This window comes from Saccostrea echinata, unplaced genomic scaffold (assembly GCF_033153115.1).
Source record: "Saccostrea echinata isolate AGI-Se365-2 ecotype Australia unplaced genomic scaffold, CSIRO_AGI_Sech_v1 ptg000016l, whole genome shotgun sequence".
Classification (NCBI taxonomy): domain Eukaryota; kingdom Metazoa; phylum Mollusca; class Bivalvia; order Ostreida; family Ostreidae; genus Saccostrea; species Saccostrea echinata.
Window position 1 is genome coordinate 1,545,860 of NW_026889765.1, and position 18,168 is coordinate 1,564,027.

The window sequence follows — 18,168 nt, forward strand, 5'->3', positions numbered from 1 at the left end:
TCTTACCTGTCTAAATGATATTTTTGCCCTCCCCAGTTTGCATCAACAGAAGTGATAGTGACAACAATAAATGACCATTTTCATCATCAAGTCAAGAAGTACCTGAAAAGAAAAGAGGTGTTAGTGGCTATAGTCTGTGGTTTTTCTTTTCTCTGTGGGTTGCCAAATGTTACTCAGGTAAGAAATTCAGTGATTGCCACATTTGAAGTACACCTCAACAAAAAGTTTCAAATTAAATACATGTATACCCTACCTGGACCAAACATGGGCTATGTTTAAAATTGTAACAGCTAGTTAGTGTTATGAAGTTGAATGAATGTATAAGCTAGCCCTATTTAGGGATTAATTCATATAGTGCATTTAGCAGACCTAAGTATCTAGCCTAGCAGTTACCCTAGCAGCCACAATCTTGAACATAGTTTATGCAAATATGTCATGATGTGAAGTGGTAACTAGGATACCCAAAGTGAGTGACAAAAAGCGGCCCCGTAAATCAAAGGTTTATCTGTCCAAATGTTCTCAAAAAGAGAGCTTCATTTCTGTAGCTAGCTTTTCCCACATAGTAGCTAGCTGGCTAGCATATTGTTCAAGTTTGTAGCTCTGTAGTCTATTTAAGGAATGTTTTTAAGTTTTGTGTGATTTATTGGTGTGTAAATCACACAGACTTGTCATGTAGGCATATTTCATGAAGCGTGCTAGCGCGAGTTTCACCGTGTATATTTCGTGTGAGTATACACAAAAATGACTTTCAAATCAATTTCACAGTTGGCTTAGTAGAAAAACACAGCAAATGTAAATATATGATATTGAATGCACCCGGTTTAAGTCTTCAGCAGATCTTAAAGGCTTACTTGGACCATGTATGATGCATCGAGGAATCTGTATTTTGTAGATATTAATTGAAAGGCATTAATGAAGAACATTTTCCATTTTTTTTAGAAAAAGTCCTTGTCATGTCCGTCTGTCTTTCCGTCACACTTTGCGTTTAGCTCTGTTCAAAGCTCAGTTTCAGAGAACTATCCAAGATATTTTTATCAAACTTCATATGCTGATAGATATTGATGAAGGCTATGCAACTGCATAAACATTTTTTTACCTTGACCTTTCCTTTGACCTTGACCTCACTTTTCTTAAATCAGTGTTTAGCTCTGTTTTAAAGATACCATTCAAGATAGTGTAATCAAACTTCATATGTAGATACATACTGATGTAAGCTTTTCAACCGCATCAACATTTTTTGACCTTGACCTTTCTTTTTAACCTTGACCTCACTTTCCTTCAATTAGTGTTTTGCTCAGTAACAATGAAATCATTCAAGATATTTTTATCAAACTTCATATGCTGATACATACTGGTTAGAGCTATTCAACTGCATCAATATTTTTTGACCTTCACCTTTCCTTTGACCTTGACCTCACTTTTCTTAAATTTGTGTTTAACTCAGTTTTAAAGAAACCATTCAATATAATGTTGTCAAACTTCATATGGTGATACATATTGATGAGAGCTATTCAACTGCATCAACATTTTTTGACCTTTACCTTTCCTTTGACCTTGACCTCACTTTTCTTAAATTAGTGTCAAACTTCATATGCTGATACATGCTGGTGTAAGCTATTAAACTGCATCAGTATTTTTGGACCTTGACCTTTCCTTTGACCTTGACCTCACTTTTCTCAATTTGTGTTAAACTCAGTTTTAAAGAAACCATTCATAAAATTTTTTATCAAACTTCATATGCTGATGTAACTTCATCATACTGATGTAACCTTTTCAACTGCATCAACATTTTTTGACCTTGACCTTTCCTTTGACCATAACTTCATTTAAGAAATAAATAACAAGATGGGAATTGAAGTGGGTCGGTCACGTGATCAAATTCTGTGAAGGCCGAAGGCCTTCTCAGAAGATTTGATCACGTACCGACCCACTTCAATTCCCATTGAAGTTTTTTAACTTGTTATTTATTACTTATATATACATTTGAGATGGACAATCGAATGTAATCGAATATAAATATTGCACTAACTGTACGTCGTAGATTTTGACAAATTACGCTAGGTGTAAATCGGCTTGAAAAGCGGTTACACTTCAAATTCATCTGGCAAAGGATTGTTTTGTAGGGAATATTCTGTGAAAGGCTTCTTGTGATCAATTATTATAGTGAGCATATTGGTGTCTGGGAATTTTTGGATTCATGAGAACCCATATTCGATGTTAAAAAACACAAGAAACACGTCCGATGTTTGATACTAAAAAGTTGGAGGAATTTCGGTCGGAAACGGATGGATGGAGACACTTGTCCGGACCAGATAACTTGAAATCAAGTACAAAATTTGATCAAAAACAGAAAATCTACGATTTCAGTAAGGCATATTTATTAATTTATGATGTTGACATGGAGACACTGGCGACAGCTTACATTGTTAAGACAACGTCACAACGATCTCGATGATGGAGGTGTGCCTACCGAACTTCCAAAGTGCAGTGTTTGTTAGCTGTTTGTGGCGTGATTGCATTACATTGATATTTTTCAACAGATTTTCAAATTTATTGTGAGTAAAGTTTAATGGGAAAAAAATTATAGCATTCAGAGGTCTGCGAGAAAAATAAGGGTAAACGTTGAGACTATGCAGCTCAGACATGAAACTTATAACACGTAGTTTTCTATTTTCTATATAAAATCGATCAAGAACTGTATTAAATACTCGTTTACATTGTAAATAAAATGATTATTATTTTACTTGCGTATTTTGTACATTTTTATGCATGAAAAACATGCTATATTGCTTAGTGGAGTAAGTCTTTAATATGTAGATATTACTGCGCTGTGTGATTAGGTCACGTAATGACCTATGACCTTCGAAAAACTTCATACAGGTATGAAGATATTTGCTCTCTGGATGTTTATATAATAGAGAGATACCACAAATGTATATTTTTATTTTTAATTAGTGTTTAGCTCAGTTTTTAATAAACCATTCAAAAACCATTCAGAATGTTTTTATCAAACTTAATATGCTGATACGTATTTGTGAGAACTATTCAACTGCATCAAAAACGGTTGACCTTGAACTTTCCTATGACCTTGACCTCACTTTTCTTAAATTTGCATTTTGGTTAATTTTAAAGAAACCATTTAAGATATATTTATGTAAGCTTATGCACTAATACATAATTTGGTAAAAATTTATCATCTATATGCAACTTTTTAGATTTCAATTTCAATTTTAAAGAAACCATTCAAGATATTCTCATCAAATTTCATACACTAATACAAATTTTCATTTTGCATTACTAATATACCCTCGGCGGGGCATTCATGTCCTATGGACATATTTCTAGTTTAGTGTATAAAAAGATAAAGCAGTTTATTGTTCAGTGTATATAGGGTGATTTTACACTCTTTGTTTTATTTTTAGGGAGGATATTACTTTTTTTCACTGATTGATCATTATGCAGCAGCTGTGTCACTCATGTATCTGGCATTTTTCGAAGTCATTGCAATCACCTGGTTCTATGGTAAGTGTTCAATTCAAATTATACTGATTTATACTGAGTAAATTGTAACAGGACTTCCAATTTTTGTTTCTAGAGAAGCACTATATTCTGAAACTGGATGGGAAACATTAAAAGCCAGGCGATATATTGCAAAAATGTCAACTATGTTCAAAATTCACACGGGAAGATACCTGAATATTTGCACAATATTGTCCCCAGTAAACGTGAACATGTATCAACATACAATACTCGTAATAAAGAAGATTATGTTGTTCCGAGATGCAGATTAGAATTATTTAGGAATTCCTTCATACCCAATGCTATAAAACAATGGAATTTACTAAAAATAGAGGTTAGGGAAGCCATCTCAATTAATTCATTCCGAAAAAAACTTGGTAGGAAAACTGAAAAATCCACCATCATACTTTTCCTATGGAAAGCAATACATCAATATCATTCATACTAAGCTAAGACATTATTGTATACTAAACTATGATTTATATAAACGAAATATTATTAATAGTCCTTCGTGTTCATGCGGAAAACGCGAAGATGTGTAGCATTTCTTTTTTGCATGCAAAAATTATTACAATGCTAGAAATACTCTTTTCAATCGCTTGTTCATGCTTGAATTGGTCACTATTGATTTAAACCTATTACTATATGGTGATGAAAATTTGCCTTTACAGATAAATAACTTTTTTTTTTCTGCTGTTCATAAATTTATTGATGAAACATGTAGATTTTCTTAGTTGATATGTTAAATTTTATTTGTATCATTTATATTATTTTTCTTTAATTTGCATGACATACTGTATTATATAAGGAGAGGAACTAGTAAGTTATTTTAGAACTTGTTTCCAATCCTTTTGATTTAATCAATAAAATATGTTCAAAACAAAAAAACTGAGTAAATCTGAAATCCTGAGATTTACACATATTTTTTTCTGTAAAAATGTGGTTAAAGAAATACAGCTGAACTTTGGTATCTCAGGCACTGATATCTCGAATACCATGGATATGTCGAAGTGATTTTGAAGTCCCAATTGCTTATTCGTTAAGTAAATAACCCTGGATATCTTGAACCCTCGGATATCTCAAAGTATTTTCTCGGTCCCATTGGGTTTCAGATTACGAGTTTTGACTGTATATACTATATATATGGTGGGGAAAAAAATTGAACAAGATTCCCTTTGATTTAGTAATCAATTGCTTGTATTTTAGGTGCTCGCCGCTTGGGTAGAAATGTCAGGGAAATGAATGGCAGCCCACCTAATGTTTTCTTCATTGTATGTTGGTACTTTATCTCGCCAGTGTTCATTTTTGTAAGTTGTCATTAGATACATGAATTTGACAGGATAATATCTTGTTAAAAATTCTTAATATATTTCACTGCATATTACTGAAAAAACAATCTACAATTATTTCAAGTCAAAGCTCTGTCTAGTTACTTTATTGAATATAAACAGATGTATTTTTTATCCACAGGGTATATGGTTGTTCAGCATGATTAGCTACCGTCCATTTCAGCTGGATGATTATCAGTACCCCATCTGGGCAACAGTACTTGGGTGGTTTATAGCAGCCTTGTCTGTGCTCTGTGTTCCCATAGGAATGATTCACTCTATCTATCAGGCCAAGGGAAACAACTTGTGGCAGGTAAGTTTATTTCCCTGTAAGGTTATGGCTTGTGCCATGTATCATATCAAGAATTTTTGACATTGTTTACACACTGTAGAGAAAAATTTTGCTCTATACCATAGGAGCTGGTGGCTTTGGCTTTGCTATCAGTGGTGAGTTGATATGTGGCCTTGTTAACTTTCCTGTAGGTGATGATTTGATATACTGACCTTGTTAACTTTTCAGTAGGTGATGATTTGATATACTGACCTTGTTAACTTTTCAGTAGGTGATGATTTGATATGCTGGCCTTGTTAACTTTTCAGTAGGTGATGATTTGATATACTGACCTTGTTAACTTTTCAGTAGGTGATGATTTGATATACTGACCTTGTTAACTTTTCAGTAGGTGATGATTTGATATGCTGGCCTTGTTAACTTTTCAGTAGGTGATGATTTGATATACTGACCTTGTTAACTTTTCAGTAGGTGATGATTTGATATACTGACCTTGTTAACTTTTCAGTAGGTGATGATTTGATATGCTGGCCTTGTTAACTTTTCAGTAGGTGATGATTTGATATGCTGGTCTTGTTAACTTTCCTGTAGGTGATGATTTGATATGCTGGCCTTGTTAACTTTCCTGTAGGTGATGATTTGATATAGTGGCCTTGTAAACTTTCCTGTAGGTGATGGTTTGATATACTGACCTTGTTAACTTTCCTGTAGGTGATGATTTGATATGCTGGCCTTGTTAACTTTTCAGTAGGTGACGATTTGATATGCTGGCTTTGTTAACTTTTCAGTAGGTGATGATTTGATATGCTGGCCTTGTTAACTTTTCAGTAGGTGATGATTTGATATGCTGGCCTTGTTAACTTTCCTGTAGGTGATGATTTGATATAGTGGCCTTGTTAACTTTCCTGTAGGTGATGGTTTGATATACTGGCCTTGTTAACTTTTCAGTAGGTGATGATTTGATATAGTGGCCTTGTTAACTTTTCAGTAGGTTATGATTTGATATGCTGGCTTTGTTAACTTTTCAGTAGGTGATGATTTGATATACTGGCCTTGTTAACTTTTCAGTAGGTGATGATTTGATATGCTGGCCTTGTTAACTTTTCAGTAGGTGATGATTTAATATGCTGACCTTGTTAACTTTTCAGTAGGTGATGATTTGATATAGTGGCCTTGTTAACTTTCCTGTAGGTGATGGTTTGATATACTGGCCTTGTTAACTTTTCAGTAGGTGATGATTTGATATGCTGGCCTTGTTAACTCTTCAGTAGGTGATGATTTGATATGCTGGCTTTGTTAACTTTCCTGTAGGTGATGGTTTGATATACTGACCTTGTTAACTTTCCTGTAGGTGATGATTTGATATGCTGGCCTTCTTAACTTTTCAGTAGGTGACAATTTGATATGCTGGCTTTGTTAACTTTCCTGTAGGTGATGATTTGATATGCTGGCCTTGTTAACTTTCCTGTAGGTGATGATTTGATATAGTGGCCTTGTTAACTTTCCTGTAGGTGATGGTTTGATATACTGGCCTTGTTAACTTTTCAGTAGGTGATGATTTGATATGCTGGCCTTGTTAACTTTTCAGTAGGTGATGATTTGATATGCTGGCTTTGTTAACTTTTCAGTAGGTGATGATTTGATATGCTGGCCTTGTTAACTTTTCAGTAGGTGATGATTTGATATGCTGGCCTTGTTAACTTTTCAGTAGGTGATGATTTGATATGCTGGCCTTGTTAACTTTCCTGTAGGTGATGATTTGATATAGTGGCCTTGTTAACTTTCCTGTAGGTGATGGTTTGATATACTGGCCTTGTTAACTTTTCAGTAGGTGATGATTTGATATACTGACCTTGTTAACTTTTCAGTAGGTGATGATTTGATATGCTGGCCTTGTTAACTTTTCAGTAGGTGATGATTTGATATGCTGACCTTGTTAACTTTTCAGTAGGTAATGATTTGATATAGTGGCCTTGTTAGCTTTTCAGTAGGTTATGATTTGATATGCTGGCTTTGTTAACTTTTCAGTAGGTGATGATTTGATATACTGACCTTGTTAACTTTTCTGTAGGTGATAATTTGATATGCTGGCCTTGTTAACTTTTCAGTAGGTTATGATTTGATATACTGACCTTGTTAACTTTTCAGTAGGTGATGATTTGATATGCTGGCCTTGTTAACTTTTCAGTAGGTGATGATTTGATATGCTGGTCTTGTTAACTTTCCTGTAGGTGATGATTTGATATGCTGGCCTTGTTAACTTTCCTGTAGGTGATGATTTGATATAGTGGCCTTGTAAACTTTCCTGTAGGTGATGGTTTGATATACTGACCTTGTTAACTTTCCTGTAGGTGATGATTTGATATGCTGGCCTTGTTAACTTTTCAGTAGGTGACGATTTGATATGCTGGCTTTGTTAACTTTTCAGTAGGTGATGATTTGATATGCTGGCCTTGTTAACTTTCCTGTAGGTGATGATTTGATATAGTGGCCTTGTTAACTTTCCTGTAGGTGATGGTTTGATATACTGGCCTTGTTAACTTTTCAGTAGGTGATGATTTGATATGCTGGCCTTGTTAACTTTTCAGTAGGTGATGATTTGATATGCTGGCTTTGTTAACTTTTCAGTAGGTGATGATTTGATATGCTGGCCTTGTTAACTTTTCAGTAGGTGATGATTTGATATGCTGGCCTTGTTAACTTTTCAGTAGGTGATGATTTAATATGCTGACCTTGTTAACTTTTCAGTAGGTAATGATTTGATATAGTGGCCTTGTTAACTTTTCAGTAGGTTATGATTTGATATGCTGGCTTTGTTAACTTTTCAGTAGGTGATGATTTGATATACTGGCCTTGTTAACTTTTCAGTAGGTGATGATTTGATATGCTGGCCTTGTTAACTTTTCAGTAGGTGATGATTTAATATGCTGACCTTGTTAACTTTTCAGTAGGTGATGATTTGATATAGTGGCCTTGTTAACTTTTCAGTAGGTGATGATTTAATATGCTGACCTTGTTAACTTTTCAGTAGGTAATGATTTGATATAGTGGCCTTGTTAACTTTTCAGTAGGTTATGATTTGATATGCTGGCTTTGTTAACTTTTCAGTAGGTAATGATTTGATATAGTGGCCTTGTTAACTTTTCAGTAGGTTATGATTTGATATGCTGGCCTTGTTAACTTTTCAGTAGGTGATGATTTGATATACTGACCTTGTTAACTTTTCAGTAGGTAATGATTTGATACATGTATGCTGGTCTTGATATCTTTCCTGTAGGTGATGATTTGATATAGTGGCCTTGTTAACTTTTCAGTAGGTGATGATTTGATATGCTGGCTTTGTTAACTTTCCCGTGGGTGATGATTTGATATGCTGGCCTTGTAAACTTTCCTGTAGGTGATGATTTAATATGCTGACCTTGTTAACTTTTCAGTAGGTAATGATTTGATACATGTATGCTGGTCTTGATATCTTTCCTGTAGGTGATGATTTCACATACTGGCCTTAATAACTTTCCTGTAGGTGATTATTTGATATGTTGGTCTTGTTAACTTTCCCGTGGGTGATGGTTTGATATGCTGCCTTGTTAATTTTCCTGTAGGTGATGATTTGATATGCTGCCTTGTTAATTTTCCTGTAGGTGATGATTTGATATGCTGGCCTTGTTAACTTTCCAGTAGGTGATGAATTTACCCGGTATATGCTGCCTTGTAAGCATTGCTGTTGATGTTTCACTAAATTTGATATACTGCCCTCGTTAGGTTTTCTGTCATTGGCAGTTAGATATGTTTGCCTTGTTGGCTTTTGTGTCATGGCATTTCTTAGCTATGTTAAGGAAGTGTGAACCCAGGCCTTCCTTAATGAAGCTGAGTATGAGCATTCTATTTGTTGTTAATTTGATATGCTTGCCTCATTAGTCTTGTGGAGGAAAATGATAAGTCTTATTAAACTGTCAGTCTTTATAAGGATAGGACAAAACAGGCTGTACAAATTTCTCAACTTTGATCCTTCGATTTTTTTTCACATATCCACAAAACCCTTTCTTCCCATCATTGTGATGGCTAGTCTAGTTGTTACCTAAAAGTTGTTTACTTTTTTTACAGAAATTGAGAAACTCCATTGTGTCACCATTAGAAGAACATACAGATGCCTCATATCCGAGTCTGAGTAATGGAGACATGGTTCTTCATGTCAATGCAGAGAAAAAGGAACCTCTTCAACCATATTAAATTTAATATTAATCTGAGAAATAAGGGTAATTGTAAGAATAAGGCATAATAATATTTGTTGTACTGAACCATTGTTTTATACCAATTTTTGTCAATTTTTTTTTCTTTGTTTTATTATGTACATTTCAAATAGGGGTGAAAATTTCACTATTAAGTTGTACATAGTGGACTTATCAAATTATCGAGGATTAAGCAGATGTAAGGACATTTGAATATCAAGTAGAACCATGCAATTTGAATGATCATAACATACATTCTTTTCTTTTGTTCCCCCTTTTTGATGACTCAAAAACAGTGCTGTCTAGTTCAAAAACAAAACCTGTGTTAAATATGCTTGAAATGAAAACAGGTAATCATTTCAAGTGAATGAGGGCATAAATATCACAGAAAAAACATGAATTTACTCCATTCCTGAACTTCTTCAATTTTCTTAAATTTTCATTAATTTCATGCATTGCCAACATTTTGTTTATGAAAACCTGTCTTGATAAATTGATAAATTACATATTGGGAAAAATCAGTCAAATTTCTAAGACATCACCTCTTTTGTGATGCTGCAAATGAAAATAATTATTGGTTCTGAAGCATGTAGGCCTATGACTTTAAATTCTTCATTAGGAACATAAAAAAATTTCACCCATGTTTTGAATTTTATGTCAGATGTGGGGCCAGTACTTACTATGCTGTTGAGTTGTTCCTAGTTTAAGTAAGAACTACAATTTTTTGTTGGTTTTTTTTTTCATACATATAGTTTTCTCCTGAATTCTGAAAAAGCATGTATATTTAGTTATTGAGAAAAATAGTTTTAAAAAAAGTTTTACAGTAAAACTCGGTTATATAGAACTCACTTATAAGGAAATCTTGATTATAAGGAACTTTTTATGAATCTCAAAGAGATCTTTTCACTATTTTCTTATATGGATATAAAGAACCTCAGTTATAAGGAAGGAGAATTTGAGGTCCCAGTGACTTCCTTATAACTAAGTTTTACTGTATTTAGATTGCATTTTAAATTGAATGAATTGAAGAATAACGAGGATGCATGTTTTGTGACTTCGTACATGTAATAAGTAATGTAATATACTTCTCACGATTTTACTTTGTGGTTTTTTTCAGGAAGAAAACTATAGCATTGTTGACATTTTTTTCAGAATACCATGAATTTTAGAACATTGTACGTAGAAGATTTAAAGCAGTTATAGTGTGTGTTATTGTATTTTGTTTTTCATTGATAAGCCAGGCAATTTAAGCTGTATGGTGATTGTAGATCTTTTATTAGCACTTTATTATTGATTAAAATCATTTGTGTAATATACAGGCACACAAAGAACATAGCAATATGTTGATGAAACTTGAAAAAAAAAGTTTTGTGACTATGCAGGCATTCAAATGTTTGGAAAAGCATTGTGATATTTTTTTCTATTTAGGAATTTTTTTTAGATACCAGTATTTAAAAGTTAATTTTATAGTCTTTTTTTTTTTAATGAAAAGGACTTGTGTACAGGAATGCATAAGCAGAAATATTATATACTGAAGTATGGTGTAAAAACTTGTGTTATCATATGACCAGAATGACATTCCATTGGTCAGTAGGATACTTGACCTCCTCCAGTCCTGGGATGAAGGTACCCCGGTCCTGGGGTGAAGGTACTTGATCTGCCCCAGTCCTGGGGTGGAGGTGAATGTACTTGATTTGCCCCCTAGTCCTGGGGTGGCTTTTTAATTATTTATCTACCATAAGTTGTAGAAATCTGATACAATAAGCTGGTCTTGCACTATTTTTAAATTACAATTTATATTCATTAGAATTTTATTGAAGCATGTACAAGTACATGTACTGTTTGAATTTTTAACAACTCCTTTTACAATGTTGTGTGTCTTGTGAAAGAAAAGAAGAATGAAGAGATTTAAAAGAAAAATGGATTATTGTTTTATTTATGTTTGTGCCAGTGCAAAGTTAGACAATGTTTAAAAAAATGGATTAAGGAAGCTGTAAACACTGCATACCAAAGAGTTCTAATATTGAAGGCTACCTTCATGTAGCTAGAGTGGTCTGACCTTAAGGACATTGGCCAAGCCAGGGCTTTCCGGAGAAAAAAGGTTTAATACATGGGTTTTTTCACTTGTAAAATAGTGATTAAGAGTGATCTCCCGTGTAGAATTCTCTAAGCGGTGAAAACCAATAAAGCGTATGTTATAGAGGTAAACAAAAGCACGTGTACTTCTTCAACGGGTAGAATCATCTATACAGCAAGAAAGAAAAGTAGTAATGGTTTTGTTGTACATTGTATTCAGGGACAAAGAGCAAACAGGTCGTCATTTACCATAGTTATGCTCAGTATGCTGGGAAGGGCATAGATGTGACATATGCTGACAGGTAGGTCGACCATGCCGACTGAGAACAGTTCTTAGGTCGTGTGAAGGAATCAGCATTTAGTAATTACGAATAAAAGTTAAAAATAAATCCATGCCAATATTTTTATGACAATGTGTTTCAATCAATTCAGTCAATTACATGATAAAAACAACCAACCAGTCTCTTGACCAATTTTAGCTGTTAAGGGACGCAACTCAAAAATGATGATCGGTGCCGGTATATCCATGTCTTGTTTCTATATATACATTTTCAACCAAAATATCTAGAAGTCATAGGAAATGAAGTTACAAAATGTATATAATACAAAAACTGTATGAAATAAATGTGTTTTGAAGAAATATTATGGTGAAAAATTATGTAGGTCCCTTTTATCAACATTTTACATAGGAAATGCATTACGAATTGTAAAAACACTAATTTGACAAAATATAAAAAAGAATGCTGGATTGGTAGGTAAAACGATCCAGAATATAGCCTATTTAGTACATTTAAACCTACTCAAAAGTTCTTGAAAAATTCTATACAATAACCAGGAACCTTGCCAATGGGAATCTACATTTAATGACATAATTTATAATGGATTAATAAAGTATTTTTAACACTTATTCAATAATTAGGCCAAAGGTAACTGAATACATTATTTCCATTAATTTTCCCAGTGTAAGTAAACAATGCAGATTTATGTTCACAGATAGTTCATTGTCTTTAAACAATTGGGGGGGGGGGGGATAAGGCAGGTACCCTATGTAGAAAATGTAACTAGATACACTCAATATGTACACCTTTATATGACATATTTTTCTCAAAGTCTATAAGGCACTTTTCACTGGTGTTAAGAGCTTCCTTAAACAGATTTTAAAATAAATGTGGAGACTATCATCTAAAATAAGGCAAATTCTCTTACTTAATGAGTTTTTAATTGGGTTGTTAACTTAATCATTTTGAGAGTACATAAACGCCCATTTGGAATTTTTAAACAATTCAGTCTAAATCTGCACTGGTAGTAAGCATTCCTATATGTGTTTAGTTCAGGCTGGGCTTGTACCTTTGAAATGGATCTGCTTCAAGAACTTCAACTAATTCATCAGTCTAGAACACTGTGCTCAAATGCAGCAATTAAGAAGTGCACATCTCTTGGATGTATGACCCATGTAAATTACCTCCAAAATGGAGACATAATTTAAGGGAATGAAAATAAAACCCTATCATAAGAAATATAGGTCATGTGCAGTATCTTGTATAAGGCTGTTTATAGTTTTATGAATGGACATCAATGAATATTTGAATATTCAAATATTCCTTTGATGAGTTGATATTGGAATGCAAATTTATGATTCAAACATGAACACATGAATTTTTTTTTTAGCTCACCTGGCCCATTAGGCCAAGTTAACCTATGCCTTCACTTGGTGTCATCACTGTTCATTGTCTTCATAAACTTTTTCAAAAATGTTCCCCTCTGAAACTACTGGGGAGATTTTTCTGAAGCTGTATTATGCCCCGCCATGAATATGGCTGGGGCATAAAGTGTTTGTCATGCCCATCTTCCATCACACTTTCCGTTTACCTCATGCAGTTTCAAAGTAACTATTCAAGACATCTTTATCAAACTTTAGATGCTGATGCATATTGATGAGCATTCTTCAACTGCATCAACAATTTTTGACCTTGACCCTCCCTGTAACCTTGTCCTCACTTTTCCTAAATAAGTGTTAAGCTGAGTTTCAAAGATTCTAAACAAACTTTATATGTTGATACATACTGATGAGAACGATTCAACTTCATCAACATTTTTTGACCTTGACATTTCTTTTGACTCTGAATTTGCTTTTCTTAAATCTGTGTTTAGCTAGATTTCAAAGATCTATTCAAGATATTTTATCAAAACTTCATATGCTGATGAGAGCTATTCAACTGCATCAACATTTTTTAGCATTGATCTTTCCTTTGACCTCACTTTCTCAAATTATATCAATTTAAAAGAAACTGAAGTTATTTTTATCAAACCTTATATGCTTATACAAGCTGTTCAACAGCATCAATGTGTTTTGCCTTGACCTTTCCTTAGACCTTGACCTCACTTTTCTTAAAATAGTATTAAGCTCAGTTTCAAAGAAACTATCAAAGATATTTTAATCAAACCCAATATGCTAATACACATTTGTGAGAGCTATTCAACTGCATCAACATTTTGACCTTGACCTTTCCTTTGACATAAAATTTGTGTTTAGCTAAATTTCAAAGAGACTATTTCATATATTTTTATCAAAATTTATATGCTTATACATATTGATGAGAGTATTCAATGGCATCAACATTTTTGACCTCAAGTTGCGTTTCCTTTTATATTGACCTCACTTTTTTCAAATTTGTGTTTAGCTCAGTTTCAAAGAAATATTGATTTCAGATTTTTTTATGTAATCTTATACATTGATGCATATTTGGTGAGAATTTATCAACTGTGTCCGTTTTTTTTTACCTTGACCTTTCCAATGACCTTTGACTTTATTATTTATTGTGTATTAAATTTCGGTTTTAAAGAAACTATTCAAGATGTTTCCATCAAACTTTATGCACTAATACAAATTTTAATATTGCATTACTAATGGACCCAGGGTTGGACATTCATGTCCTATGGACATAGAAGAAATGGTATGGGGCATGTCCTCTATAAAAGCTCCGTATTTTTTTATTTTGAACTTATCAAAACATAAGACCATTGTTACTATATATAGAACATAGGAGAGAAAGATACACAGTTTTTTGCGTATTACTCGGACATTGATGCAGATAAGCAAAATCTTGGAGGTGGAAATAATCAGGATGGCAAGATCTAGCTACCAAGCAAGTTTCATTGAAATCTGTTCACCTATCTTGAAGTTGTGGCCCCTGATATGTCAAGTTCTCCTGATTTTGCAGTTGTAGCATAAACATTTTCAAAAATCTTCTCCTCTGAAACTACTTTTCCTCACCAATTTTACTTCCAAATACTGATACAAAACCTGTCACTACCTGAGGGTAGGTTGATTAATGTATTTGAAATAATTTAGAACTTATTTTATTTTATCAAATATTTGAATACATGTATATTCAAATACTCTTGAATATTTGACTTTGAATCATTGACAAATTTGACATCCTTAGTTATGTGTCATCCATTTATTATTGGTCATTATACAGCTTGATCCTATTTGCTCAGTCATTAAATAAAAGTCACAGCTTTACCATTTAAGGAATATTTGTAATAATGCACATCAGTATAAATTTTGGATTACTGGGGAGTGGATCCAAGATTTCCAGTTGAAGGGCTGGGGGGTTACAAACTTTTAAAAGTAAATGAATACAGAAAATCACAATGTATTAATATGGGCTGAATAGCATGTTTTATCAAGACTTTCCTTAATTTAAGAAATTATAGAGAGGCACACCTCCCTCCAGGGGTTGTATAAAGAAGATGGGCGTGTTTGGCGTGTGATCTGCAGGAATAAGGCGTACGAAACATTTATAGTTTAAATGTCTACGATTTGGTCGGCTGACCACAGCTGGACACACTTTACAAAGTTACGCACATGGGAAAATGTTATATTTAGTTTGAAAAACTGTGTCGAATTTAATATATCAGTCCGCTTATCTTAATAATTACTACATGTAAAACTTAGTAACGCTTCACATAAGTAATAAACACCTATGGGGTATAGTTAAATGCAAGTACATGTATATATTAAAGTGTCAGTAGGTTGGAAAAATTGCTTTCACTTTCTGTGCAACAGAACCAGAATTTATCTATTTGAAAATAAATCAGTACACAAAATTAAACTGACAAAAGAATTGATTGTTTGTACTAAAAAAAATATTAACGCTCCATGCGAGGATCGAACCAAAAATATGTATTTTTCATTGCACTGGACGGGTTACGCATACTACTGAGCTATCACCGCTCCACAAGCTTATGGTGTTTTTAAAGCAACAATGAAGCACCGCATTTACACGTTGGAATTTTTTTGGAAAAAGTTCATTTTTTATTGTCTCTGGGTCTTCTCTCCATTTTTTACAAATATTTGTTCGTTTCTTTGAATCAAAATGCACACAAATAACGTTCAAAAATCATGGAGAGATGACCCAGAGGTAGCAAATTTTTAGAAAAACGTGTTTGAAAATGTAACATTTTGTACCAAATGACTCATCTAGCCAATTTTCAAGTTCTTTTTTAGCAAATCAAAATACAATAGCGGGAAAATATTTCCATTTCCTATTTCACAGGAACCCAATACAGCAAAAGAATGCTAAAATTTTATGTGACAGATCAATGAAATTTTTACTTTTCAAGTGCGCCCAGATTCCTGCCGAATGTCAATCAAAAGCGCCCTCGTTCTTTATGAATGGTTTGAGGAGCATGTATGATGTAGTTTTATGGTACATGTATTTACAATTAGTATGAAGGTCTTATCAATTAGCACCAAAATATTTAGCAGTATTGATTCCTGTATGGATGATGCATCAGATGATTTGGCTTCAGATTATGCAACTGACAATGATTTTCTGGATGAATAACCAAGTTATATTATTGGGAGCCATCCATTTCCTAAATAACTACAAAGTTCTACTTGGATTAAACTTGCATGGATGAATCACACATCTGAGGCAGCATCTAACCTTTGGTGGCCAAACACTCAGGCTGGTCTATTCTGTAGTCAAAGCAGCAAGAATGATGCATGCATCTAGGGATGCACTCCATTAAAATTGCATCAAATGCTTTATGTGTAAATTACTAGGGCCTAGCAAGAAAGCAGCCTATGATAGGGAAAAACTCTAGGCATGTTTTTGATGGTGAAGTATGAGACTTTGATGCACATTACAGGTTGGCTATCCTCAAAAGTGATCTTTAATCGTATGATTTTTCATGTCAACTCATACTTGAACAATAACAAAACTACCAGATCTAACTTTATAGTTTTTTGAAATGTCTTATAGCAGGCAGTAAAAATGCTTAACTTCATTGCTTATAGGGAAAACTGATATTTTTAAACTGTAGGTCATAGGTCAAGGTCACCATGTCAGCAAATCCAAGACTTAATCTCAGGAGCAATGAACATACTTATTATCAAACCTCTTTCTTTTTCCATTTAAAGGATAGAGAGCAATGTTGATTTCTTTGTAGTTTTGTGAGGTCAGTATATATGTTATGATTCTAGATCATACAAGTCAGCAGATGACCCATTGGTATTTATTTTCATTCATTATTGTGTTTTGTCCATAAATTTAAGGATTTTCAGCATCACTGATCCCCTTGCCAAGGCTTGGGCACAGAAAACACAACTCACTGTATAAAAATCATATCCAACCACAAACCATGGGAGATTCTTGTCATGCTTTAATAGCTATCTCATTTTTTACACAGTTTTTGTATTACATGTATATGAATCCACTTGATATGACTTCATCATTTTTATGTAAAAGCCATTGTGATGTCACAACTGTTGATATGAAAACAGTATCATTTGACTGATTTCCACTGTATAAAAGATAACAAGAGGCCCATGGGCCACATCGCTCACCTGAGTAACTTTGGCCATGCTGTTCTTTACCAGATTTCCCCCTTTTAATATACCTATTGTGGCCCCACCCTACCCCTGGGGGTCATGATTTGAACAATTTAGAATCCACACTACCCCAGGATGCTTCCATATAAGTTTCAGTTTTTCTGGCCCAGTGGTTCTTGAGAAGAAGATTTTTTAAGATTTTTCTTATATATTTCAATGTAAAACTTGGATTCCCTATTGTGGCCCCGCCCTACCCCCGGGGGTCATGATCTGAACAATTTAGAATCTACACTACCCCAGGATGCTTCCATATAAGTTTCAGCTTTTCTGGCCCAGTGGTTCTTGAGAAGAAGATTTTTAAAGATTTTTCTTATATATTTCAATGTAAAACTTGGATTCCCTATTGTGGCCCCGCCCTACCCCCGGGGGTCATGATCTGAACAATTTAGAATCTACACTACCCCAGGATGCTTCCATATAAGTTTCAGCTTTTCTGGCCCAGTGGTTCTTGAGAAGAAGATTTTTAAAGATTTTTCTTATATATTTCAATGTAAAACTTGGATTCCCTATTGTGGCCCCGCCCTACCCCCGGGGGTCATGATTTGAACAATTTAGAATCTACACTACCCCAGGATGCTTCCATATAAGTTTCAGCTTTTCTGGCCCAGTGGTTCTTGAGAAGAAGATTTTTTAAGATTTTTCCTATATATTTCAATGTAAAACTTGGATTCCCTATTGTGGTCCCGCCCTACCCCCGGGGGTCATGATCTGAACAATTTAGAATCTACACTACCCCAGGATGCTTCCATATAAGTTTCAGCTTTTCTGGCCCAGTGGTTCTTGAGAAGATTTTTAATGACCCCACCCTATTTTTGTGTTCTC

At 33.9% G+C, this 18,168-nt stretch overlaps 2 protein-coding genes across 2 annotated transcripts in view; one reads left to right on the plus strand and one right to left on the minus strand.

Moving 5' to 3' along the window:
* The window catches only part of LOC133188328 (sodium- and chloride-dependent GABA transporter ine-like), a 38,109-nt gene extending 28,682 nt beyond the window's left edge, over positions 1-9,427 (plus strand). The window contains exons 11-15 of the mRNA XM_061323706.1: positions 37-177; positions 3,423-3,522; positions 4,726-4,826; positions 4,990-5,160; positions 9,244-9,427. Coding sequence (XP_061179690.1) covers positions 37-177; positions 3,423-3,522; positions 4,726-4,826; positions 4,990-5,160; positions 9,244-9,369 — 639 coding nt within the window. The 3' untranslated portion in view covers positions 9,370-9,427. The remainder of the gene's footprint in view (positions 1-36; positions 178-3,422; positions 3,523-4,725; positions 4,827-4,989; positions 5,161-9,243) is intronic.
* LOC133188326 (uncharacterized) overlaps positions 1-18,168 on the minus strand; it is a 226,155-nt gene that overhangs the window by 166,562 nt on the left and 41,425 nt on the right. The window lies entirely within an intron of this gene.